Source organism: Poeciliopsis prolifica, unplaced genomic scaffold (assembly GCF_027474105.1).
Source record: "Poeciliopsis prolifica strain line A6 unplaced genomic scaffold, Auburn_PproV2 SCAFFOLD022, whole genome shotgun sequence".
Taxonomy (NCBI): Eukaryota; Metazoa; Chordata; class Actinopteri; order Cyprinodontiformes; family Poeciliidae; genus Poeciliopsis; species Poeciliopsis prolifica.
Genome location: NW_026562397.1, coordinates 5,366,813 through 5,392,800, shown reverse-complemented (window position 1 = coordinate 5,392,800; position 25,988 = coordinate 5,366,813). Strand labels below are relative to the sequence as shown.

At 41.0% G+C, this 25,988-nt stretch overlaps 1 protein-coding gene across 3 annotated transcripts in view; it reads right to left on the bottom strand.

Annotated features, from left to right (window-relative positions):
- Window positions 1-7,484: 7,484 nt before the first annotated feature.
- The window catches only part of cadm1b (cell adhesion molecule 1b), a 225,001-nt gene continuing 206,497 nt past the window's right edge, over window positions 7,485-25,988 (bottom strand). For 2 of the 3 annotated variants that reach the window (XM_055045416.1, XM_055045418.1), the window contains 3 exons: window positions 24,356-24,406; window positions 12,612-12,740; window positions 7,485-12,449 (listed from right to left, as the gene is read on the bottom strand). In XM_055045416.1, the coding sequence (XP_054901391.1) occupies window positions 12,331-12,449; window positions 12,612-12,740; window positions 24,356-24,406 (299 nt within the window). In that variant the 3' untranslated portion in view covers window positions 7,485-12,330. The remainder of the gene's footprint in view (window positions 12,450-12,611; window positions 12,741-24,355; window positions 24,407-25,988) is intronic. The other variant, XM_055045419.1, reaches the window with a different exon arrangement.

Sequence of the window (25,988 nt, the reverse complement as noted above, 5' to 3'; positions counted from 1 at the left end):
GAAAGGAGAGAATCATTCACCAAAAAACCTCGGCAACCCCACAAAGACCCACAACGGCGGTGAGAGAATCCACTGACAGGAAAATTTATACTTGTCCCCTCCATAAATGTGTGTTGATTCTTTTTTTTTTTTTTGGGCAAGTAGAAAGCCACTGTGTTGAGAGAAAACAACAAAATGTGCTACAAGCCACACAGAGGAGACAACAGGCATGAAAGCATGAGGGCTCTTGGATGAGGTCAAAATGAAAATGTTCTTCAAGAAAAAACCCAACGTGTGGCAGATAATTTCACCCTGAACACGCCGACACCATCCAGCTTCATGCTGTGGAAAGACTTTCATTTCTGAGTGACGGTGAAGCTCATGGAGAATGTCCAGGATGTGAGCGGTTTGTGTGGATTGAAGGGAATAAATTAGGACAAGAAAGGCGCCTAATAGAGCCAGAGCACCAAACATAAGACAAAAAAAAACAAAACATGAAGTCCTGTTTTGGCATAGCTCAATCATAGTGCAGACCTCAGTCTAATAGAGCATCGGTGGCAAGACTTGAAAACGGATACTTGAAGATATTCGCTTGACTGAGCTTGAGGCGTTTGTCCGGGATAAATAAGCAATAATTTTCTCTCTGTTTGTGCAAAACTGGCAGAAAGTACCTCAAAAAACCTGCAGATGTGATTGCAACAAAAAAACAAAACAAAAAGAGCGATTCCTGGTGAGACCTGTGCCATGTTTCTCCTGCAGGAGAATGCAAAGCTCTACCTTGCAATCTCAGTAAAATGCGTTAAGTTCACGCTTGTGATACATCAAAATGTGATAAGTAAATAAATGTTTAAACACTTTTAGGCGGCGCTGTCATTCCATTTCTTTTCCTTAAAAAAAACAAACAAAGCAAAACAGTCACACGGCTGCAGCTCCGACAGAAGCCGTGCGATCGAAATAAAATCATGGTTCAACAATGGCCTCTTTACAACCATCTCCTGGAAGATAATCACAAATAACTCAGTGATTCACATTAAGAGCTTGGTTTAAATTGAAATTAATTATGCATCGGCAGTCCCAAATAAGATAGGAAGATTACATGCAGTCGTAAGCGCGGTAAGAGATAAGGGGAGAAGATTGGGAAGCTCATTGTATGCGGGTGGCGGCTGTGAAGCGGAACGTCAATATAAATTTGCTAAAAATAAAAAATAAATAAATAAATATATGTGAAAAAAAAAACTAAATAGAGAAAACCTCAGCAGAGAGGAGTCACCTTGAGATGTGGTTGTTGGTGGGGTTGGAGGTGGGTGTGGTGTGGGTGTGGGTGGTGGGGGATCAGAGGATGGAGCTTCAAGCTGAGACTGAGCAGATAATTACACATTTCCTGTCGGAAAGCGTTTAATTTTTGAAAGGAGATACGAGTGAAACCTCCCCCTTTCTTACTGCGATGCTTCTTCTCATTAATTCCATCTAAACGCAAAAAAAAAAAAAAAATAATAATAATAAAAAAAAAATCCACATCAACATCCAAGCATGTTTCCTCCCTCTGGTAAACATCAATCCGTGATTAAATATCAGAGCAATAAAACATCAAGCAGGAACGCAGCCGAAATTAGGGCCCGTAGTGCCGTTCGCAGCATCTTCCAGGTTGGGAAGTTAATCACCTCCCAAACACGAGTCTCTCTTTTCTCCCCGACACTCTGGTACAGGATTAACAGCAGGCCGGCTGCGTGCGCCTTTAATTAATGCAGATTTCTCTGGGTCGTCCGGCGGCAGCGGTTGGAGATAATTGTGTTGTGGTTATCACGGGCTTCAGGTGCTCGTCCTTCAACCAGCTCATCTGTTCCTTGTTTTGTTTTTTTTTTTTCCTCCCCTCCCGTTGGAACATGACTTGGCATTTTCCAAACACTTGAGTCATCTGGGATTTGTCCAGGGAACATGAAAGAAAGACAATTGGTTTTAAGCGATAAGAGTGATTAGGTAAACACAAGTCCTTCAGACTCAGGTCATTTATTTAAAAAAAATGTTGCGATTTCTACACTGGAAATCAAACGGACATGGTATGACCAGTCCAATAATTAGTAATAATTACTTGTGTTAAGATGTCAACTGTGTGTTTCATGAAGTTCTTACTTTGAAGTGTCTTCCAAACGAGATATGAAAAAGCAAGATTTTAAACGTGTGAATTCACAATGGTTTTCATCTATTAAGATGTATAGCTTTTATATAAACATAATCTTATAATTGGATATTCAGGCATTACAGCAACAGTATGATGTTTTGTCCAGGTACACAGTACCACAGTGTGTCACTCCCAAGTAAGTATGCTAACCTCAGTTATTATAAAATGATATATTTGTCAAATGTAGCTTAAAAGGAATTTGACTTTGATACGTGACGCCTCTAAATTTGGCCTCTTGTCTCTTTAAGAAACTCCTGCTCTTTCTGCAACTCCGCCTTCAGGAAGTCTTCACAGCATGGCTCCTCTATTAACCCCTCAGCAACGATTTCACCAGTGTTTCACTGAGAAGCTCCTATAATGAGCTCAGCTGATGCGCAATTCCAGGTGTTTGCTAATTGCTGCTGGCTAGTCTGGAGGGGCGGAACAGGGGAGTTGTGAGGGAGAGCGGCTCCGCGAGGCAGAAGCTCAGGAACTCCATCTCTGAGAAGGAGCTTGTGTCTACGAAGGCAGAGCTAAGTCCACCCTGGTGTTTTGTGCTGCACCAATAAACTTCACTTCACTGGAAATATTAACAAAATCTCCCACTTGTTCACACTAGACACCTGACAAAACTCTAATCACTTTCTGACTCTTTGCACCTTTAAGGCAAAACAAATCACCGACACATAAAGATCGAGTTTCTGTGACCTTCGCCTTCAATTGTCCGGCGTGGCGTGAAAAGTTTAGGCACGATCAGAAAAATCCCAATTCCTCTTGCAGCATGCTTGACCGGGTGCTCGGAGCGTCATGGCGACGGGCTTCACCGGTGAGAAGAGAAGCCGACGTGATTTTGATTGACAGACACCTGAAGACTGTTGCCAACCACCTGGACCTCAGCAGCACTCCCCAAAGGCAACTGGCCTTTTTTATTTTTCAGGTTTTTTTTAAAGCAGGGTGAAGCCCGGCACCACCGGGCAAAGATTGCTCTGGACAAGATTGAAGAAATGCCACCGAAACGTCAAGGTGACCCCGGAGAGTCCAGCCAAGTGTAACTATTGCTCTCCAGGATCAACAAATTTGTCTTGTCCACCTGAGAAACAGATGTCGGCCACAATCATAACTCGCCACCACTATTACCGGAAGGCACAACACACCTGTGACCGCAAGGACGGGGAGGTCAGATTTGATGGGTTAGGGGGTCCATTTGGACTCAAATCTTGCCCAGAAACGGGACAAGCTGCAGCATGCCCTCCATCTACCGAGAGACGCTCACAGACAGAAAACTTCTAGTAATATTTTGGGGTTAAAGATCTATTTTTTTTGTTGTTTTTTTGGCACCGGTTCTGAGGCACCTCCAGATTTATCAGAGGACATCTTTGTCCTTCTCGAGTGATTATCTGCTAGCTTTAGCTCTGGGCTAATAGCTTCCAAAGCTTTAATTTACCTCCCATGATGCCCTTCTTTTTGCCGATTCGTCTCCAGCTTTTCAATAAACCTAGAGCTTGTTTTTATGCCTAAACTGGACGTTAAAACTGGTCATATTTTTATACACCCTGACAAAACAAGCGTGAAACATTACTGCTTCCGTGTCAAACACATCTTTTCAAAATGGGTCACCGACAGTCAAAGCTGGATACCTGACAAATCTCTCATGAAAAAGTTTCGAAACGAATAATTATTGCGTCGTGGAGGAAAGAAAACTCGGTAGAAATAGCATTTTACGTTTTTACCAAACAGCGGGGATGTTGAGTCAGACCTGGCTGCATTTTGCCTTTGTTCACTCGCTATTTATTCCTGCTACATTTAATTATACCTCAGCCAAGCCAAGTGGTACATGCCATCAATCTTAATCAATTAATTAGTCAGCTAAACAGGCCGCGCTCAGACATTCGTCCACTCTTAATTTCCCCATTGTGCTAATTACACTTAAACATGTCATTCCAAATTAAAATTGAACATTTAAATAGGATTAGTAGTATTAATCTGAAACATCACACGCTGGCGGTGTCTGGACAGCCACCAACAGCAAAATGCAGCTACGTTTTTTATTTTATTACTATTATTAATTCATATGACACCAGTGCTGTTACCGGCAGCCCTGCAATGAAGCAGCAAATAAATAAATAAATAAATAGTTGCACTCTTTGCAGCTACATGTGAACTTTGGATTTCACTCTTTTGCCCCTCCTGTGGATCTGGAGGCAAGAACAATGTAATTCCTCCGTCGGCCCTGTCGGCGTCAGGAGCAATTACTTTATTCTTCTGAACTATTTCTTCGTAATTTTGAGCAAATTTAGACAAGCAGCCATTACTTGTCGCTACATCACTTGAATGGCTTGTTCTCCTTTCTGCAACCACAAAAAGAGCATAAAAAGAAAAAAAAAGGGGGAAAAAAGCATATATTGTGAAAATAATTCAGTTATATAAACAAATTATACCTCATATTGAGTTCTGAGCCCAAAGAAATTTGTATTGCCATGTGGACACATTTTGAAACGGCTTGATGGATTTTTGATAAGTTGTTTGTGCAAAAGCATTTTTGGTGTGAAGTCCTGCATTGTTAAGCTTCTATTTTCACCATGTGCCCCCCCCCACACACACACACATGCACGCACACACACACACACGCACACCCACACACACACACACGCACGCACACGCACACACACACACACACACACACACACACACACACACACACACACACACACACACACACACACACACACACACACAAACAGTTTTCAGACCTGAAGGGCTCCTGGAGTCCTGCACTCTGTGTTTGGGTTTCTCCGCTCTTGTTTTGTCTTCCTGGTCCATCTCTCCACTCTAAGCGTGTCGACTCTAAACAAAGTTCAACATATGCTTTCTCCCCCCCTTTGCCAGCAGAGTTGGCTTTTGTGGTCATTATTTCAACTCGTACTACATTAAAAACAGTTATTTTCTCTGCAAAGCCACTTCGTGACACAGAGTCTAATTTAAGTGCTTCACTTGTCTGGGTTGTTTTACTTCTTACTAAACTCAAGCGCGGATTTCATTTCAGCAGAAAGTCTAAAAGCAGAATGGATGAGAATGACGTTGACATGTTTACAGATTATTTTAGCCGCTGATGATTTGCCCCTCCACTGACCCAAAAAATGTCTCCAAAAGTTTGATTGTTCTACTTTTTTTTAATATATAGATGATGCTTCTGCAGCTAAAGATACATATATTTTTTTAATAACTAGGGCTACATGTAACTTTGTGTTAGAAAAAAACACTAATAATAATAAAAATACAAATCTCAAGTCATCGTGATTCACAGAGGGAGTCGGTCTTTGTGCAGCTATTTAATACTCCTTCATAGAAGCATTACAGTCAAATCATTGTGTGAATAAGGGAGAAAAGTGGCTGGTTTTTGAAGGTTAGACTACTCCCATTAAAGTTTGAATAATGTTATTGACCTTTACCTGGAACGGATCACTTAAAAGTAATGGGAAACGGCGGTACTGACAGAATTATGATGACAGAATAGCTTATGGTTATGAATTAGGTCTTGTTCCCCAAAACGCCTATCAATTTGTCAAATCACCTGCATCCAGTGTTCAGCTGGAAACTTTAACAGGGCCCCTGAGCCTGTGGGTGTCAGTCATCGTGTCGTTTAAAACGTTTCTCGCCTCTGTCTGCGCCACAACGAACTTGTCAGTCACCGATGGGAGCCCAGATTGCTGCCGCCGCTGCCATTCACCGACGTCCAATCGACAGCGGTACAATATTTTTCCCTGCACGTCAAAAGCTCTCTCCCCCTTCTTTTTTTCTTTCTTTTTTTGGTTGTAAATTTGTCAAGCGCCAGGAGGGCAGAGTGAAGCGAAAAGGTCCAATCCAACCTAATGCTTTTTTACCCTGTTAAACAAGCAAAGTGAACTTGACAACAAACGCGAGGCAAAACGTTCCACCCGCTCCTGCCTTGAGAAAGACTCAGACTCTTCGTCACGGAGTCCCGCTCCAGTTCTTCGCTCTCTTGATGGCGACTAATTTAGCGGCGAGCCAGCGGAGCGACCGAATGGTTCATTCGAGGGCTTGCGTCGTTTAAAAGGAAGCTGTCGGGTCTCGACCGGCGAAGAGAGGAAGCGGGTGGCAAAAAGGCGGCCAAATGCAAAACTCGTTCAAGATGGCCGTCGTTTTATTAAAGTGGTGAAAGTCAGAGTAACGACAAGACGGCAGAAGTTGGTTAACTCGGTGCAACACTGAGGATTAGAGCCTTTTAATTATTATCATGTATGAGACATAAGACTCCTAACGAGCTCTTTTGCACATATTTTTGTGCCAATATTTAAGGGTTAGGGTTTAATCACTTAAGCCAGACGTTTTGTGCTTTACGTCATGTTATCATGCTATTCCATCTTCACAAAGTGTTGCTCGGATTCATTCAGGCATGTTTGAGGGACCCCTGAATCTCCCACGGCAACCATCCGAAGCTGCCTAAACACTTGCTTATATTGTTAACAGATCAAGGGATTTTTTAAAAATTATTTTTTAATTGTACAAGTTTGGCAGCAACCAGGCCTGCATGCAATAGAGAAATTAAACTGAGCTGTCTCAACTGTGGAGTTCATTCATAATCTGGCAAATATCACAAGGCCACGCTTGGTTTGGAAAGGTTTTGCTTTCACTTAGTAAATGAAATCATTTGAAAACAGCTTTATAAAACCTCTTTCTTCATGTTGTCTTTGATATTAAAAAGTTGTTGACCTAAAATATTGAAGTTTGAGATGGAAATAAAGCACTGCACGGAGCCTGGCTCTGGTTCTGCAGGGGGTTCCTTCCTGTTAAAGGGGAGTCGGCCCTCGCGCGTGCTCGGTATGAGGGAAAAAAATCATCAACTTTCTCGCCTGCTACATTTTTTCAAAACCACCTCAAGTAATTAACTGAGCATTCTGTGCTGTGTTGGAACCAGGGGAGTGTATGAGATATTAAACTAAAATGTTTTGGGTTTTTTGTAAAGTGTCTCGAAACAAGATTTGTTGTGAATTGGTGCTGCATAAATTAACAAGTGAATTGAAATTAAAATTACTAGATCAGTTATTTGCAGGAAAACTTCCTATAAATAAAATTATCTGCATTATTATGTTGTTGAACAGCCAACATCGTTTTGCCTTTACCTTTTCTATATTGATAACATAAAATTGACCAAACCTTTCCAAACGGTTTGGTTGGGATGAGACTATGGGAATAAAAGCGACGTTAGGAATGTGAAGATCTGCTCGCGTTTTTAAAATTCAGCCGTGAATTTTAGTGCGATTCGATTCCTAAGTGATGACGAGTGGAGGCGTTGTTTTGAACAAATGACAGCTGCACGCCGTTTCAAACATTGATATCTTTTTATTAAGACAAGAACTCTTCAGATTTTTTTTTTCTTTTGTAAAAATGTTGGCATGAACCAATACAAAATATTTATGGTCAAATGAAAACAAAAAACAACAAAAAAAAAACTTCCTCTTCACAACACAAAAAAAACAAAAAACAAGAAAACAAACAAAAATGAAACAAAAAAAAAACTTCACTTGGGAACAAAACAATAATAAATTCAAGATTCAACAACCTAAACAACCAATCTAGGGGTTTAAAAAAACGATCAGCTTCCCCGCCCCCCCTGCCCCCCCGGTCTCTTCTCTCCTTCCTCTTCCTCCCTCCCCAGGCTTTAAAACCACGAGTTTCATCCAGACGCCCAAGAGGTTACAGATCATTCATAAAACTTCATGTCACAGTAAACACACCATCTTCTAAATAAGAAAAGCGATGCACAATGCAGACAGATGCCGGAGGGCTGTGAGAAGATCCTAAGGTCACTAGCTGGCTCGCACCGCGCGAACAGAACGCAAACGGTGGGGGAAGTGTCGAGAACATCGTCGTGGTTTCGTTAACACCGACTGTACATCGTTTTCAGCTGCTTAACGAATCTAGTTTTCCTCGTGAACTAGGCCTATGCAAAATAATATTTAACATTTACCGTAACAGTGCACCATATTAAACACAGAAACATGTACAACTGAGAGGAACATGTACATCTTGTGATTTTCGTTACGTCTTCCGATACCTGTGGTACTACAGCGTATATATATACATATATGTATATATATATCTATATATATATACTCGGGGCTTAAAGTTTGCAATCTACCTGAGATGCAAAAAATAAAAATAAAAAAAAATAACACAACTATAGTAACACTCATGAACCTGAGAGAGTGAAGGAAAAAATATATACTACACATCATGTAAGAAATATAAATGAAAAATTGGATTAAAATGATTTCCCCCCCCCTCTTCCTACCACTGCCTTTCTCAAAGTTAATCCATCAAAAGCGACAGTTTCCATTTAAGATAAATATCAAAGCCCAGAAAAACATTTGTCATGCGCATAGCTGTTTCCATGACACCGCAACTCCACAATCCAGAAACAACGACAAAAAGAGAGATATATTAATTTGTTTTTTACTCTAGCTTATTATCTAGCCTTTAGCGCTGGAGTCCTCTCTGAAAGCTGCTTAGCCTTCACCCAGGAAATATTCAAATAAATAGCAAACGCAGTAAAGGCGACTAAATACTTAAGGCCAAATTGAATTTTCCTTTTATAAATATCGGCCCCACTGCACACACACAAAAAATTAAAAAAAAAATCACAAAAAATGATCTCGAAATATTTTACTTTCAAAAATGAATGAATTTGATTTATTTATCATTTAGATCTAAAAATCCAGGATATGAGATGATAGTGCATGAACAGACAACTTGGCTGAGTATTGGCCTGAAAGTTAGAAAGGACAGATATATGTACAAGCTTAGAGTATGATCCTAACCATATGCCTCCAGATCAGAAGGCACTACAATATGTCCTTCACTTTATTCTTTAGTCATTTTTATTTTGTTTCATTATCATACGTATCAAGAGGTCTGTTTAAGGCAGTGGTTATTCGTTTTTATCTGGTCTTTTTTTTCTTCCTTACTCATCTTGTTGTTGTTGTTCTTCTTCTTCAGACAATACAATAAAGTGTCCTGTTAATTGCCAAACAAGTTTTGCTCTTCGAGCTGTGAGCCGGAGAGGCGTAGAATGTGTAAAGTTCACAATGTTTGATTGGGGTTGGCGAAAAGGAGAGATAAATTGTAGCACTGTGCCATTTCTCTGCCATGGTTGGAGGCTACAAGATGACAGGGGAAAAAATAAAAAGACAAATAAAAGATAAAGAACTAAAATTGGAGCTTCCCCAAGTGAAGTCTTTTGGCCTTAGTAATTATCAAAGAAAGCCCAAAGATAAAGTATTTGCACAGAGGAAAATTTATCGGACTCATACTTGCAGTGCCTGAAAGGCCTTTTAAGTCGGAAACCGACAAGAACAACAGAATAAGAAACAAAAATTGGTCGGCAAGGACTTCAAAGCCAAACACTCGTGGGTAGTTTTTGTGTTTTTATTTCATTGAAAGTGACATCGGTTTAGTTTTCTTCCAGCAGATAAGGAGGGACATTTTGTGGAGACGACTTTCCAGCTTTGTTTATGGAATGTGCACAAAGACTCGTTGTATTTGGTGCCGTTCGTCTGCATGGAAAGATGAAGATGGGGACAGTTTGAGCTAGCGAAGAACTGCCAGCTGTCTGTTTTAGCGTGACGTAACACTTGGTGAAGTCGGATTTTATAAGCCAACAAAGATAAATGATGTTTCAGAGTGTAGGCGAGTTAGCTCAACAGCTAATTTAGCTCAGGTATTCAGATAGCCAGCAGGCTCTACGGTAGCGGCTAGCTTGTCACCAGATCGCATCACACACCCGGCGTTAGCGTGTAGCCTAGCACCAGATGTGTCCCATCCACACTAGGCAATGTGGATGGATAGTTAAGCAGCTTATTAACTTTAGTTAGCTGATTTGATGGTTAAATTAGCTGCTAAGCTAATTTGATTAAAATAGCTAATCTGTTCAATAGGTCAAACACAGCTAACTAGCTAAATCAGTTTAGCTAGTTCAGTTTAATTAGCTAAACAGACGATCTAGAAAACTACCAAACTGGGTTCCTATTATTATTATTTTTATTGTTATTATTTATTATTATTATTAGCTAATCAGATATTCAGGTTGTGCAGCTAATTTACTCCTTTGACTTTTTAACTAAATTAGCTAGAATCGATGTACTTAAACTAGCTAGCTGATTTACTGAATTTTCTGCTTAGCTAATTGAGACAAATATCCTAATTTGCTACTTAAACAGGTAGCAACTTGTTACAGCTAATTAGAATAATTTTGCTAAAGTGTTTAAGGTCCAGTATATGCACCTTGATACTAAATATTACAGTGTCAGTCTCTAACAGTAAAGTGTCTTTCCATTAATTTTAACCGTTTCACAATCTGTTGTTTCATACATATTTCTTTGTCAATACCAGACAAAAACATGAAAATGAAAGAAGCTGAACAACCTTTGCCTCACTATCATGGCACATTAGTGTTGCTTAAAAGATAACTATCTTCCAGAAATATTTTTGAGAAGATGCTGCGGCATTAATGCAACTGACAAATGCCTCTGTGAACTAAACCTGACAGATTCCAGGATGAGTATTAAATAAAGTTGGCCACAGGATGAGGATAAAGACCAACTTTTCAAATGAAACTGACAATTTTACAACAAAGAACCAACAATTGACTCATGACGTAGGAGATGAAAGGTTTAACAAATGGAAACACATGATGTCTTATGACAAACTAGATTAGTTTCTCAAAATGGAGGTCGACCCGATCCCAAGCATTGTTCTGGTTTTTGCACTCAGCTGTTCGTGTTCTCGCCTACCTACACGGGCTTTACGTCGGATGCGTGAAAGGAGCCGAGCGGGAGGAGTGAATGTCGTGAAGAAAGGTTTGCAGCCAATTAGCTGTCTTTTAGTGGAAAACAAAAATCGTTCAGCTGTATCCTGCAAAGTTGGCAGTTCGAGTATTTGTCGAGATGGTGGTGAAACGCCCAAATGTTCCTCATGCTAGCTCCAACAGGAAACTACAAGTAAAAGAGCTTCAAAGGGACAGCGGTGACGCAGAAACAATTGCACAGCGACTGAATTTACCGCTCTGGGTCACCAACCCAAAGGATTTTATTCCATTTTTTCGTGGAACATTCAGATAGATACATACGTGGCATTTCTTTAAACGTTAATTTAGTGGAGATAGGCAGTGTACAACTCAAAATCTGGCTGTAAAGAAATGCAAGTATTAGATCAAAACTCTGTATTGGCAAATACTTCATCTTAATTAACCCTGGGGACGAAAATAAAGAAAAAAAAAAGAGATAAACATCCCTTTATAGAAACAACATGGCATCGACTGCAGGAACGGATGGAATTAGGTGCCACTGACTTTGGAGAGCTTGTCGAATAAATCTGATGAAAATAGTGAGACGTTTCAGGAATGTGGTTCAAAATAAAGTTCTGCGTTACGTTAGGGATAGGTCGCATTTCGCAACTCGATTTGAAACCCCATATGTATAAGTGACTCTAACTCACTCCTGTAGCAAATACATTCAAAGAAAGGCATGACTACTCAAAACGGTTACGCAAGTAATCAACAGTGAGTCTGAATTTGAAGGGGGGGTTGCGTGTGTGCGTGTGTGCGTGTGTGTGCAGGTAATCGTCAGAACCAATCAGACCTGCATCTAAATGTGATGAACTTGGGAGGCACCACAGAACTTTGACGATACTGGGTTTCATGTAATAAGCAACTGGAGAGAAAGAGAGAAAAAAAGAAAGTGAACAAAAGTGTGAGTGAGCTGGCCTCTCATATATCTGGTTACATGAGCTAAAAGCTAGTTGTAGCACACACTGACAAACACCAGACCCCTTTCTATCTCCTCTGAAAGCCAAACGCAACAAAGGATCAAGTAGAGCACATGGAGAAAGAATCCAATCCAACAAGCATGTGAATAGAAACCAACGAACCGACAAAAGAAATAGAACAAGGCACAAAATTTTCTGTAAAATAATTATACTGTACAGAATAGGACCCGGCAGTCCAAGGAAGGGTCGGACATAGAACGCCTCTTCTTCCCACGCGGCGACGCCATTCCTACTTCCCTCCTCCTCTCCCCTTCTTCTTTTACCCCTAACCCAAGCCGTCCTACTACCCCATCAACGCTGGACGCAGTGCTCCCACCGCGTCCCCAACCATCACTTCAGGCCCGTCTGGTTTAGATGTAGTACTCCTTCTTCTCGTCTGTGTTGTTGTGGCCCCCCTCTGCGTTGATGATTGCCGTGTCGGCGTCGGCCGCATCGTCCGCTCCCTTGGCTTCGTGCGTGAAGTAAGTTCCTGGGAAAAGCAAGAAAAGGAGGGGGAGGAGGGGAAACGAATTAGCGCGCAGCGCGCTCCGCCTCGCCACCTTTTCTCTTCAACTCTGCTGCACTCCATTTTCAAATAAAGCACTTAAACTCTCAACAATGTGTCCGCGAGCAGAGCGCTGGCGCTTTTTACCTTTGTGTCTGGCGAAGTACCGGCCGAGCACAATGAGCGCGCAGAGGATCGCAAACATCACGACGGCGACCACTCCACCGATGACGGCGTGGTCGATTTTCTGCGGTGCCCCCTCGCTGGCTTTGGGGTCTTGGCAAAACACACACAAAAAAAACAAACAATAAAGCAAAAACACAATAACCAAAAGTTAATATCGTGGTTACAAAAACTCTCAGCTTGAGAAGTGTGGTAAAAGTGCAGCCCACACACACGTGGTTTTCTGGCCACCAGAGTGCCAAGCCAAACTTAGAATGAGCAAACCAGAAATGTTTTAAAGGGGATAGAAATATTCTGAACATACACAGCTGCTTTCACACCACTTGGCACCTCTGGTAGAGATGTGTGAAAAGCCTTGAAGTTATATAATGTCTTCCTGCAGGAGTAAACCTTATGAAAACCTGCCCTGTAGAAAACGTTTGGGCTCAACGATCTAAAGAGATCATGCAAACTAGTGGTCAAAATTTGTGAAACGTTCTGTAAAAACTGTTTTCTTACAAAGTTACATAAAGAAGAGTAGATGTAGATGTGTTCAAAACGTCTTCAATGGCACTAATCGTCTAGCTGAGCTCTCAGGTTTAATTCAGTTCGATATTTTGCTTGATGAGTTTATTTTTTATCGTTTTTTTCCCCCCTCCACAAATGAATTTGAAAGGTTCTTGTTAAGAAGAATCATGTGGGTTTCAATTCATAATTGATTAAAAGAAGTACTTTTTTCATCCCTCTGTTCTTAGAAAAATCTTTTACCCTTAAAGGAGAATTACATGAAATAAACAAAAAGATTTTTAGTTGTACAATTATTTCTGTTGCTTAGGCAAATTCAAAGGTACAATCAGAAGGAGCTGCTGTCGCGTCATACTGCTGAACTCCTGTTTCTAACTCTTTTTACTTTTGCCTTTAGACATTCCCCTGGAGTCTCCTCCAGTGAGCGGCGCTGAAAATATTAAGGCAGTCATTCCACCATGAAAACGGCAGACACTGTCTGCAATTTCGGCGAGAATTCACACACTGTAAGATGCGCTCTGATTTAAGGGCCCATTTCTGGAAGTTATGGAGCTCAATCATGAGAAAGAGACACACGTCTGAAGATAAATTGGAGGCCGGTGTCCGCCCCCTCCTCTGCCCCCAGATACCGACTGCCTCAGGTGTCGGCGAGTATCGCTGTCCGGCACTTAGCCAGATTTATCCGTGCGCCGCTCGACATACAAGGCGAAACTCCGAAGCCCTTAAATTCCCAGTCTCAGAATAGTTCAGAGGCATTTATCAATAGTCTATATCTGTGCACATTGGGACTGATTGAGGAGTGATGGGCGAGGGGGGAATGGCCGCACTGTTCTTTTTTGCTGCATGAGGGAGCAGCTCAATTTTCCATCAGTCTCCCCAGTCATGCTCTGGACTTGAATGATTTTGATAAAAGACGAGCTGAGGGTGGAGGATTTCTCGACACGACGAAAAGGCGTAATAAGTCGACTTGACGGGTCTGAGACGTGGCAGTCACATCTCGACCTGGAGTGGGTGGGGGGAGAAGAAAAAAAAGTTGAGAAAGGAAAGAAAAGCACCTCATTTGGTGACTCGGCTCGTCAGTAATTAATAGGAAAAGTTCCGTTTCAGCCGAGCGGCCCCCCGCTAAAATGGATTCATCTTCAACAAGGAGGGCACGGCTGTTGCGCGTCGAGGCGCAGTTTGTTTACTGTATCAAGGATGTCAGGATAGCTCCATGCTAATGAACATGCTCCCGCTAAATGGCCTGTGCACCATCCTGTCTCATCTTCCCTCCATGTTTTTTTTTCCTTCTTCTTCTTCTTTTCCTTCCCAGCCTCCTGCCCTCACCTTGCTCACCCCCTGTCTTTTCGCTTGACACATCCCGGCGGAAACACGCGGAGGTCTTGGCCGCCTCGGCGCATCGAGGGAGAGTTTGATTTAACAAGTAGGGGGAGGGAAAAAAAATAAATAAATGAAAAAATTCATCTGGAGTCAGCAGCAAAGACACTATCACGAAAAATGTCAGGGAATAACTTAAAATCCCCTAACGGCAGCAGTATCAACGGCCACGGTTGGCTGCGTTTCATGTTGCCAGCATTAGGCACACTGCTGAACGCTGGTTTCCTGTTCATCGGTTCTGTATTTACCACCGGGGTGAGCGGACAAAACATGACCCCCGAAAGTCCGGTGCGGGCGCGTGCCGCAAATGTCTAATTCTTTTCCCCGTTCTCGCGACGTCCGACTTTGTTGTGAAGGGAATTGCATGCGGACTGGAAGATGATTTCAAACGTAAAGGTCAGCAGTGATGAGGAGTGCTAACTCAGCGTTTGTGCGCTCCTGTGTGGAAATATTCACTGTTGCATATAGTAGGTGTTATGTTGTTGGTCACACAGAAAATTTAGGAGTGTAAGTGTAAAAAAAAAGAATTTTTTGCGTTGCACTGATTTTAGCAGGACTATGAACGATGCAGCTCCGTCTTAAAGTAAACATAAAAAATGAAATGACCAGACTGAAAAAAAGAGTGACCACTGCCGCTGCAAAGATCAACTGATGAATTTCCCCGCAGTGAGACAGGAAAGCATATTTCTATTCTCTGTGTAAAATTAAAAGAAGACATTTTGAGGGCCAGGATGTTGTGGTGCAGCTACACCGTCGCGACCGATTGCCTTTATGTGGAGAAAAGTGAGACCTGCATAACCAGAGCACGGCTCACTAATATGAAATCAGCAATTGACACGACGGCTGGGAGAAAAATACCAAGACCAGTCAAACCTTCTGCTGTATTTGATAGAGTAACAAAAACTATTTCGATTCGCTAAATCCTAGAAAAATAAGTGTGTAAGAAAAAGTTAATATTATTGAGTGCTTATATTTTTGCATGTCAGACAAACCCAACATTACACACTCTTTCTTTCTCAGTGGAAATGAGACAAATACAGATCATTTTGGTCTTTGTAATTTAACCAATTAGGACATGTTAAGTTGGACTCAACATCTGATGATGTGAAAAAAAAAAATGTTCGCGTCTTTTCATTTAAAAATCTCTGATTTGAATTGTAAACGAGCATAAAACACAGCTAGTTAATCAGTGGTTAGCCTGACTGAAACTGATCTGTTTCTCTAAAATGAGGCTGTTCAGACAGATACCCACTACTAGTAAGATACTGACTACTGATACCAACTTGGTAGAACCCGCCTTCAGTCACTGCGAACCATGCGTGGATTTTAGATGGACGTGTTCCAGTGAGACAGAAGGTTTTTAACTGATAACATGTAAGTAAGGGATTTTTTTTACTCTAATTATTATTATTGGAGGATGTCTCATAAACAAAATAATCTTTGTAAGCCTTCGCGGCTGAGCAATTCCAATTTACAACAGCGACGTACCAGCGACAGCCTTAAAAGCCTTGTTTTCTGTACGCCGGGCGTCTGGAAGATCGCCAAGCGAGACGCCGCGTGAACGACGGCGCAACTTTTCCCAGGCTTTTATTGGGTTGAGCGGGAAAGACAAACTTCTCTTTTTGGCTTTTTTTTTGTGTTAAGAAAAATTTGTTTATTGAGATTGTTTCATAAATTTGTCAAGAGAAAGCTGTAATTCATTTTATATCATAAAAATTTGTGTCGAAATTCTTCATTTATTATAAAAGAACATATTATATGCTCTTTTTTATCACTTATCAAACAGGAATGCCAAAAAGTAAATTTCAAATAATCCTATTTAGATCATCTTACAGATTATTTTTACATGTCAGGAAAGTGTGAAATTGTGCTATTTTTCTTCACGATTATCTAACGTCAAAACTTTGAGGTGTGGGTCTTACGCCTCGTTCGCGCATGTTTGAGAACTCCTTGAGTCTCCCGTGGCAACCATTCATCTCTGCTCAGCGACCCTCCCCCACTCAGCTCCTCCAGACTAGTGGCAGCAGCAATTAGCAAACACCTGCAGAGACCGGCTGTGAACGTCATCAACGGAGAAGCGTGGCTGTGACGACGTGCTGAAAGGGCAGGAGGCTCTTAAAGAGACAGAGACGGATTTCTTTTAAGCTATTTTTTGATATTTATGGCATTTTCATAACAACAGAAGGTACTTCACTGTGACATAAAATGTGCTTAAAAATACATATTACCCCCTTCAAGAGTCTCTGCATATCTATACAAGTGATTCAATTTATGAAACAAGCAAACTCTAGAAAGTTGCTCTATTTTCAGTTGAGCTCTGACATTTAATGAAGAGCATTATTGAAAAGTTAATTTATTTAAGTACCTTGATTCACTAAGAAACATTAAAAGTCAATACTAATAATGTTTTCAAGTCGTTATAGTCTTTACATTTGCTAATTATGATTATGTTCTGCTTCCAGCTAAGAAAAACATGACTGGAATATTACATCTGAAAAGCAAAAAAGGAAACATTTTGAGAACTAAATGAAACGAATGTTTGATGCCCGCTTCAAGGTTCTTATTTTCAAGAAGTCGCATCAGCAGAAGACATATTTTAATTGATTGAATTTGGTTTGAGTTTTACTTTGATCAGGGATCTTGACGCTAACAGTCCAAATTAGCGGCTTAGCTGCTTGTTGGAAAAGCATTTTGGAATCACGTTAATCTGACAAATAAATGATCCAAGTTGGCCTTCAACATATTTTACATGTTGCCTTCTATGTGAATATATACTTAGCAACACATGTCACTATGTATCATCCAAAAGGAAAGGGTTTTGGGAGACACATCATTAGGTTTCTCGGGGTAAACGTGTCTTCGCCTTTCATCTTTCACACACACTGTCGCGTTTCAACAGTGTCTTCTCAGGGCCAGTGTTTAAAACAGTTATTTAGCTCACAGCCAGCAGATATATTATCGCAGTCACAATCAAATCAAGCCCTAACCAAATTAGTACCCTGTGCACAGTCCTTTATTATGATTACTGTCATTTATCCCTCTTCCTATGTGGATCGGTTTGTCACTTGGCGCTCTAACAAATCCAGGATTAAGTTTCCCTGCAGCCCGCCGAACTGTTTTTGCATTTATAACAACAGAAGGTGCTCGGAGTGGGAAGAAAATCTCCAAATGAGAGACGGTATCATTACGGCAGCCTTTTGTGGCCTCGCACTTGAATCAAGTAGAATTTGATTATGTCTATAATGCGTCTGGCTGCTGTCCACATCCCCGGTGCAGCTCTCTCTCTTTCCCTCCTCTCAGTCTCCCTCGCTGTGTTAGCGGCTCGATCAGAGAGCGCTGACATGCCCACACCGGCGTCCTGACAGGATGCGGGCGACCGTGGGGATTTATGGGAGAATAAAGAGGATTTGCAACTGATGCCCGTGTCTGTGCGGCCGGGAGATCTGCTCAACGCTCAAGTCTCACTGTCACATGCTTTACAGTCGCACCTTTTCCATCTCCGCGCCGGAATGACTAATTGCCGCTCTGGTCAGTAACAGAGCATCCTATTAGCGGGCCCGCTGTCAGCGACGAGATCAGACCGCCGAGGCTCTCCCCAGGTTTTTTTACGGGGGCGTGTCATTTCAGCTCTCCTCTCTCTTATCCTTTTGTTTTCAGCTAATGCTGCACACCCAACCTTCTCGCGGGGAAGTCGCACGGCTTCACATCCCTTGAACTTTCCCGACGCTGCGAAAGTTCGCGGCGTTTACTTTCAGTCGAATTTTATGTGACAGACCAACATGAGCGAGTGCGTAAAATGTGAAAAGGAAGCGCTCAAGGTAAACTAAAGCGCTTGCAAACATTACTATTTCAAAACCAAGCCGCTGAACAAGTGACATCGTAGCCGCACAAGGACGACTATTCAGCGAAGCCTCAGAGCAGTTTAAAAATGCTTCTTCTTTTTTTTGTCCCCCGTTACAATAATAGATCATTTAAAGTCATCTAATCTCCTCCTTTTAGAACGTGCGTCTAATTGACCCATTCATCCAACCTTTTTCTAAGAAAGAATCGTTCCTATCAGGAACAACTGCAATGCTCCCCCAAGGACGCTTCCACACTACCACAGGCGAAAGTCAGTGCAAAGGCTCGATCACTTAATACATTCAAAAAGTTCATTATGACAGCCAAGGAAGTGATTCGATATATAAAGATAATGGCATTTGACGGAAGTGAGGTCTCTGAAAATGTGGGTGTGAACTTGAACTGCTCCAGTGTGTCTTTCTTACAAATGAAAAAAAGCAAGAACTTTTCTTTTCTTTCTTTTTAACCAAGAAAATACCAAGGTAAGGGACTAGCTCGGCAAATAATAGTAATAAGAAATATCAACTCTTTTCTTGAAGTTGGACACGGTACAGGTGTTTTAAAACTATTCTTTACAAAAGGGGGAAAAAAATGAGGTCACAGTGTTTAGTGTTTTGGCGCAAAAACTTTCTATGTTCAATCTTGTGGTAAAATGTGGGGGGAGAAATTATCTGGATAAGCTTTTTTATCTCTGTAAAACACAAACACACACACACACACACACACACACACACACGCACGCATACACACACACACACTGGTGAGAGTGAAATGCTTGTTTTAACTTAAGGGAGATTTCACTGCGAATTGTCTGGAGACCAATTAGAATAAAGTATGTTCTTCCATTAAAAGCTGAATAAATAATGGAAATACATTTTCTAAGAACATTGGAATAGAAATTTTGTTGAATCCTGCTCAATGACAATAAATGATATCTATTCTATCTATGACTGAAAAATCAGGAGAGGGAGGAAAAAAATGGGGACAATAAAACTAATCACAATTTCTAAAACAGTGATGATGATGGTGAAAAAAAGTCAAGTTTATCGAAATAATAAATAATATTGTAACACAACTAAACACTTGTTTGTGCAGGTAATACACTATATTACTTAGCAGGTGTCACATTGAAAAAGTTATTATGGCGATTAAACAGCCAACCATCCAACCAATAAACTCCAGTGGAAACCTCAGGACTGAGAGGAAAAAAAAAAGAGAGTTAACCACAGCCTGTGCATTCCTGAAATACCATCACAAGACGGTTTTGGTCTGAGCATAAGCACATTTTGTCGAGAGGAGTCATGAGAATGACCCTGAAATCATTTATGTTTCTCTGCACGCCTCGTGAAAGTTACGAGGCTCCGCAAAAACCCCTCACAGCTTAGCCAAAACAGCAACGAAATTTATATAGTCGCTCACAGATTAGGTCCGCAGGGCGAGCCGAGGAGGCCCGGGTAAAATTCATGTCTACTTTGTTAGCTGGCAAAGCTCTTACAGGCAGTTAATAAAAGCAGTGGGTGATGTGTAAATTCAGACGTTTGCAACGGGGAATGGTTCACTTGAGACTCTTGAAGTGCAGTCTCTGGGATTTTTTTTAAGAAAGGAAAAAAAAAGTTACTTGGTTATTATAGTGTGCAGTGGAATAGAAATAGAGCAAAAAAAAAATCACTCACCATAAATGCTCTTCATTTAAACAAAATGCTCGTTATACATAAATATGATCATCTTTCATAGTAAAACTTTCATTCCCCCAAGGGTTCAGTGTAAAATTTGAAAAATCTGTAACTTTTGGGTGAAACCGTAAAAGTTCAGTTTTCAAATGACGCTTTTGCTGATTAAAGGAGAAGAGGTGACCTACAATCACGTGAATTAACTAACTTGATTTTATTTTCATCAGCCAGGCTGCGTATTTGCTAGAAATTGGTTAAATGGAACCTGAGGACATAAAGCTAAAGATGTTAAAAAAACAGATGGAAAAACAAACGCTTCACCTCTATTGGTCTACAAAGGGTCACACAGCCATTTGTAACGCTGTGGGACTCCGACGCACCACAGGGACGGTCATTATCCTTAAACGGCCAAAACGTTCAACAACGGCAAGCCATCCCAGAAGTGGCCAACCTACCAAAATTACCCCAAAACGCGTCGATGAGCCAGTCAAAAGAGTCCAAAGCAGACCCAAGCAACATCTAGAGCCGAGAACGTTGACCTGCCTCTGTTCAGGTCAACATTCAAGATCCAACAACAGAAGCGAGAGACTGAGCAAAGAAATGTCCTGGGGAAACCACTGCCAAAGGAAATATCAGCAATCCACAATCACTTTGGAAAATTATCCTGAAATATTACTGAATTGTTTTAAAGAAAACATGTTCTATTTTTTTTGCACTGTCCTTTCCTCTGGTCAGTCACATCATTTAAACAAAATCTCTTGTTCATTTGAATAAGAAAATCAAATCATGACCCTAAAAATCTGAATCAAACTGAATCACTGGGTGCTGAAAGATTTGCATCTCTGCCACAAATTCAGTTCTCTAACATGCTGCTTGGAAGAAGAAATATACAAAAGTAACACTACAGGAAAGAAATGTTGGTTATAAAGTGTCTTATTCGAGGTCTGGACTTCAATCGTACCGAGATGGCAGCAATTGGAGGCACTACTTGTTATTTGGATTAAGCAACAATTTATTTGATTTCCACAGAGGGCCAGAATTGTTTGGAGAGCCTTATTTTCCTCCCTTAACAAATGAAATCTTCTCTTGAAAGCTACTTTCACTAAAAAGGGTTTGTTTAGCTGAAACAATAAAGTGCATCCAAGAAGCACGAAAACGAAACAAAGTCTATCAGGGGGGAAATGCATTTTACAAGCCCACTTTGGTTTTTGCTTAGCCATTTTAAGCAAGTCAAATATTAGAAAGAAGAAAAAACAAAAACAAAGCAGTAGGAGAATACGAAATAAAAGCAAGTTCATCTAAAGGGGCGACAGACACTTTCTGTGGGTGGGATTAATCCGCTGAGGTCCAACAGCAGCACGATCTGCAGAAACGGGTGTTCTCAATCAAGTCAACAACACAGAGTCTTTACCCTCCTCTGGCTCTCCTGAACGCCTCGGGTTTACTGGAGGCTTACCGAGGATATGATGTCCCTGCTTTGGATCATCTGTGAACATCTGAGGAGCTCAAGCATTATTACGACAGACTCTCTGCTCAACATGCCCGGTTATACCCCCCACTTCCCCGGACCAAACGCAAAGGAAACCGGGGCCTGCCGGTTCTTGTTTCGACGTTGGCCCCCCCATCTTGGATCTGTTGCGTGGAGACTCTAAAAATCGTTTAAGCGACCCGGATCGGCAGCCGCGCCTTAAACACACCCGCGCCGTCTCTTGACTTGAGACAACGTCGGAAGCGAGCAGCTTTTCAGACTCCTTTGAATGTTCGGCGGCGACACGTGTCGAGACACGAGGCCTGAAAACTTTCAAACACACAAAAGAAATGTTCCTTTTAAAACAGTGACTCGTCTCTCCCCAGTGGTCTACCCGCCCACACACTCGCTCTCTGCATCTAGGAAGAGTCAGAGAGACCTGATGATACAATTTCCAGCGAAACTTTCCGAACATGAAACAACAAACGCAGAAGACAAACCGCTGTGAGTTTCTGCGCTTTGTTATGACATTTGCTCTTTCATTGCACAAGACAATATTAGGCTCTGGCACTGACACTTCTTAACTCACAACTAAAGGAGAAAATTGCAGGCAAGATATAAATATAGCAACTTGAATCATATTTCAGAAAAACAAACACATTTCCATCTAAGAACTATGAAGAAAAAGAAACAAAACAAACTCTAACAAGCCAGTTCAATGTTTTTCACTCTACAGTGGGAAAGTGGCGTCCTTTTCCTTTTTATTTCTTCATGTGTTGCTATATCTGATATTGAACTCATACATGTTTTACTGATGTGTGGTTTACGCGGTTCACCTTACTGACATGCTACTAGCTCATGCTTATTTTTCTTTTTCTTTCTTGATTGGTTGCCAAATTTAGCACTCATAAAAAATACTTAAAAGTGTCCAGTAGCCTGATTATGGAGGACTCTGGTGCAAAAACACAAACAAACAAACAAAAAGCTGCTAAAAAGGAAGTTCAAATTGGAAACATTTGGGTACTAAAAATCTATCCGTTGTATCCTTGGCGTAGATTTGGTCAACTTGCTGTTACTTTTCTTGTTTGGTTTTATTTTTCGTCCTCGTGTCGCGTCCTCCTATTAGGCGTTTGCCATGGAGATGTGGCACAAGCGCTCACATTGCTGACTCGTGACCAAGAATAAGAATTTAGCCAATGGACTCCATGGGTACAGATATCCAAACACTCACCACATGCAACTTAAAGTTTTCATCAAGTCTTCTGAAACAGGGACACAAGCATCAAAGATAAAAATTGGCAACTTCTTTTATAACATTGCCTTAAATATTTTTAGAGCAACACTAAATTTGGACGAACAAACACTGGCTTTAAAAACTGGGAAGAACAGTTCCTCAGTGGTGGCGTGCTTATTCCAACAAAGCTATATTTACTCATTAGCAGGACAGAAATGCTGCACTGTGGCGCTATGCTAATTAAGGCAGTGCAGAGCAATCTACCACAAGCTAGCTCAGAACTGCCCTGCGACAAGAGAGTATTTAGGAGAGCAGCGAACTGCAAGGAAGCTCAATTACAGCCTCCCAGCATGTTTCACATAAATCACGCTAAATCCTCTTTGGGGCCCGTCTTCTTGGAATGTTTTAGCACAAAACGGAGACGGCAGCATCACGGTGACTCAAACGGAGAGGGGCTTATGGAAAACTGCAGCGTAATGTAACAGATGTGCAAAGCAGCGTCCCGTTTGACTCCCAGAGAGAGTCGGTAAGCTGACTGAGGCTTTAACCCTTAGAGGACGAAGGCTGATCTGCGCCGCTTCGGATTTGCCGTTTGTCTCAGAGGAGAGGCAGTTCTGAAGGAGAAACCAGAGGGACAAAAGTTGCTTCATTTTCGAGAGAGATTTACCTGCCGCTATTTTTATCCCACGCACAAAAATAGAGCTAAAATGTCAGCTTTTTTTTTTTTTTTTTGATCAACTGAAAATGTAAATGAATGTTATCTAGAGAGTCGCCTCATTAGAATGCGTTTGCCTTTCATCCCGTCTCACTCCTGAGTTTTTTGAATGTTTTTTTATTTCAAAACTTATTATTGGTCGCCTTGGATTGTCATTTATTTATTTTTCAAAACTAAATGAATTGCAGAGTGCCCACGACAAAAGAAAAATTGCCATATCTTTAAAGCGGCTATTGATAAACCGATCTATTCTTTAAAGACTTTTTTTTTTTGTATTAAAATGTCACATTCTGGCATATCCAAATGTCAACTCCCAAGGTTGCCTCACCATCTGTCTAGCCTTAACAGCGCTTTTGAAATAATAGCCTTAAAAAAGTATAAATAAAAATGAAAATGACGGTTTGCACTGAAAAACACTTTTGTTTTTTTTGCAGCAGAGGTAAATTAAAGCGTATAAAAATGACGCGAGAGGTTGCCACGCCGACACCGCGGCAAAATAAGCTACTTCCCCGTCTGTCTGCAGGAAAACAGTTGTTGAAAATGTGACTAGCATTTGTAGAGGGGATGTAACGGGCCTTACAATGTGACGGATGGGTCCAGTTGAGATATATAGCTGCAGATGTTGATAAGATAACACCTCGGCAAAGCAGCGTCGCAAATTTTCCCTCTGATCAAACGCACCTGAGACGGCTGTGACAGGCGTCTCCGACTGTCACCTTTCAACGGCGCCGTCGAATTTAAACTGGCTAGCCTCCGTCTCTCTTCCACTGTAGGTACAAACCCTTGTTCTCTTTTTTTGCCCCCATCACACAAGCGTGTAAAATCTCTCTTTCTCTCACAAAACACACACACACACACACTTGTTTTGTTGAGAGGGACAGTAGTGGGGAAATACAGTACCTTGCGTGTTGTCTGGGTTGGTGGTGGGTGTGGGGATAGTAGTGGGAGCATCTAGATGAAAAGAGTGGGAAAAAAAATAAAGAACATGTATAAGAAATAAAGACAAGAGCAAAGAAAGAGACAAAGTCACCGAAGATGAGAAGCTGCACTACTTGTTTTTTTTTTTTTTTTGTTGAAAAAAACGAAAAACATCCCAACATGCACATGTTGAAGCTACCGTGTGAGCTGAAAGTACATGTTAGTAGGTGTGAGGAGGCATTTGCAAACGATAGCTTCAGGGTTTTTTTTTTTATTTCTTTCACCCCACAAGATTTTAAAGAATAAAAGTGTCAGATGTCAGCGGAGAGGACAAACTCCAAATGCTGTCGACCACTGCATAACGTCTCTCCATCTTTTCTTTTGTTTGTTTTCGCATTCGTTGGTGGAGAACTTGACACACGACGTCCATGGAAACTGTTTTTAAGACGTCGGGGAATACGTTTGCAAATGACATTGAATAAATGAATCAACACCAAAAAAAAAAAAAAAATCTATCAATACCTGTGTTTTTAGAAAACATTCTTGAAAACGTTGAATCGTCTCTGGTCAATATCTGTGGCAACTATGTTTTTTTGTTGTTTTTGTTTTGTTTACATTGCTCTAATGAATTGTTTACAGCTATTAACCACATCCTGTGTGTGCTTTAAATACATTTCCCAACATGTTGGTGAGGAATTGGATACAAAAAAAGGCAGCAGGAAATCATTTTTCCCCCGTCTTTTTCTCAAAAAAAAAAAAAAAAACGTAAATAAATAAATAACCCAATAACAGTGAATGAAATGAGTCTACCCTTTCATAAGGAATCCTTCAAGAACTTTCAACTTTTTCCATGTCATTTTAAGACCACCATTTTGTTTTACTTCAAAAGAACTCGATTTTATTAACAAGTTTGTTTGCTTAATAAATAAATCACTGGCGCCTTTAATAGCCTAGCTTAATAAAAACACTGTGAACGCTTAGATTTCCAAATTTGTTGGTGCCTTTACAAACACCTTGGCATCTGACATTTGCTTTCAAACAGACTTGGGGTTTAAAAAAAAAAAAGACTTATAAACCCATTTTTGAAGCAGTACTAGCTAACATCAGCAAGGAACTGATGTTAGCATGAAGCTACAGCGGCTAACGCTGCATCCTGTTAGCCGTCTGTTTACGTTTTCATGCCAACAGAAGTCGAGGCTTAAAATAAAGAAATGAATGAAAGAACTTTTGTGTTTTCTGAACTAAAAGTCCTTGTAAAGCATAAATATCTCACTGTGAAGACCTTTGGCGTGTTGAAGAGGCACATTTACTGGTCCTTCTACGTTCAAACCAAGACCAAACACAATATTCCTACCTAGCTCAAAATGCAGCCGGGATTTTTACAGTCTCCTCTTTAGTTCTTGTTGATGAACTGATTCTGATGCCATTTTAAAGCCTGCATCTCAATTACGCTACTGTTTTTATCGCCCGCGTCAAATGGCTGCAGTCACGATCGTAAATACACTGCACACTCATCTAAATATTTTAGAATCACATTAAAACTTTATGGAGTGATTCAAAACCGAAACTTGTGAATTGAATCATCTCTGCAACCGGTGACGTAATTGAAGCTTAA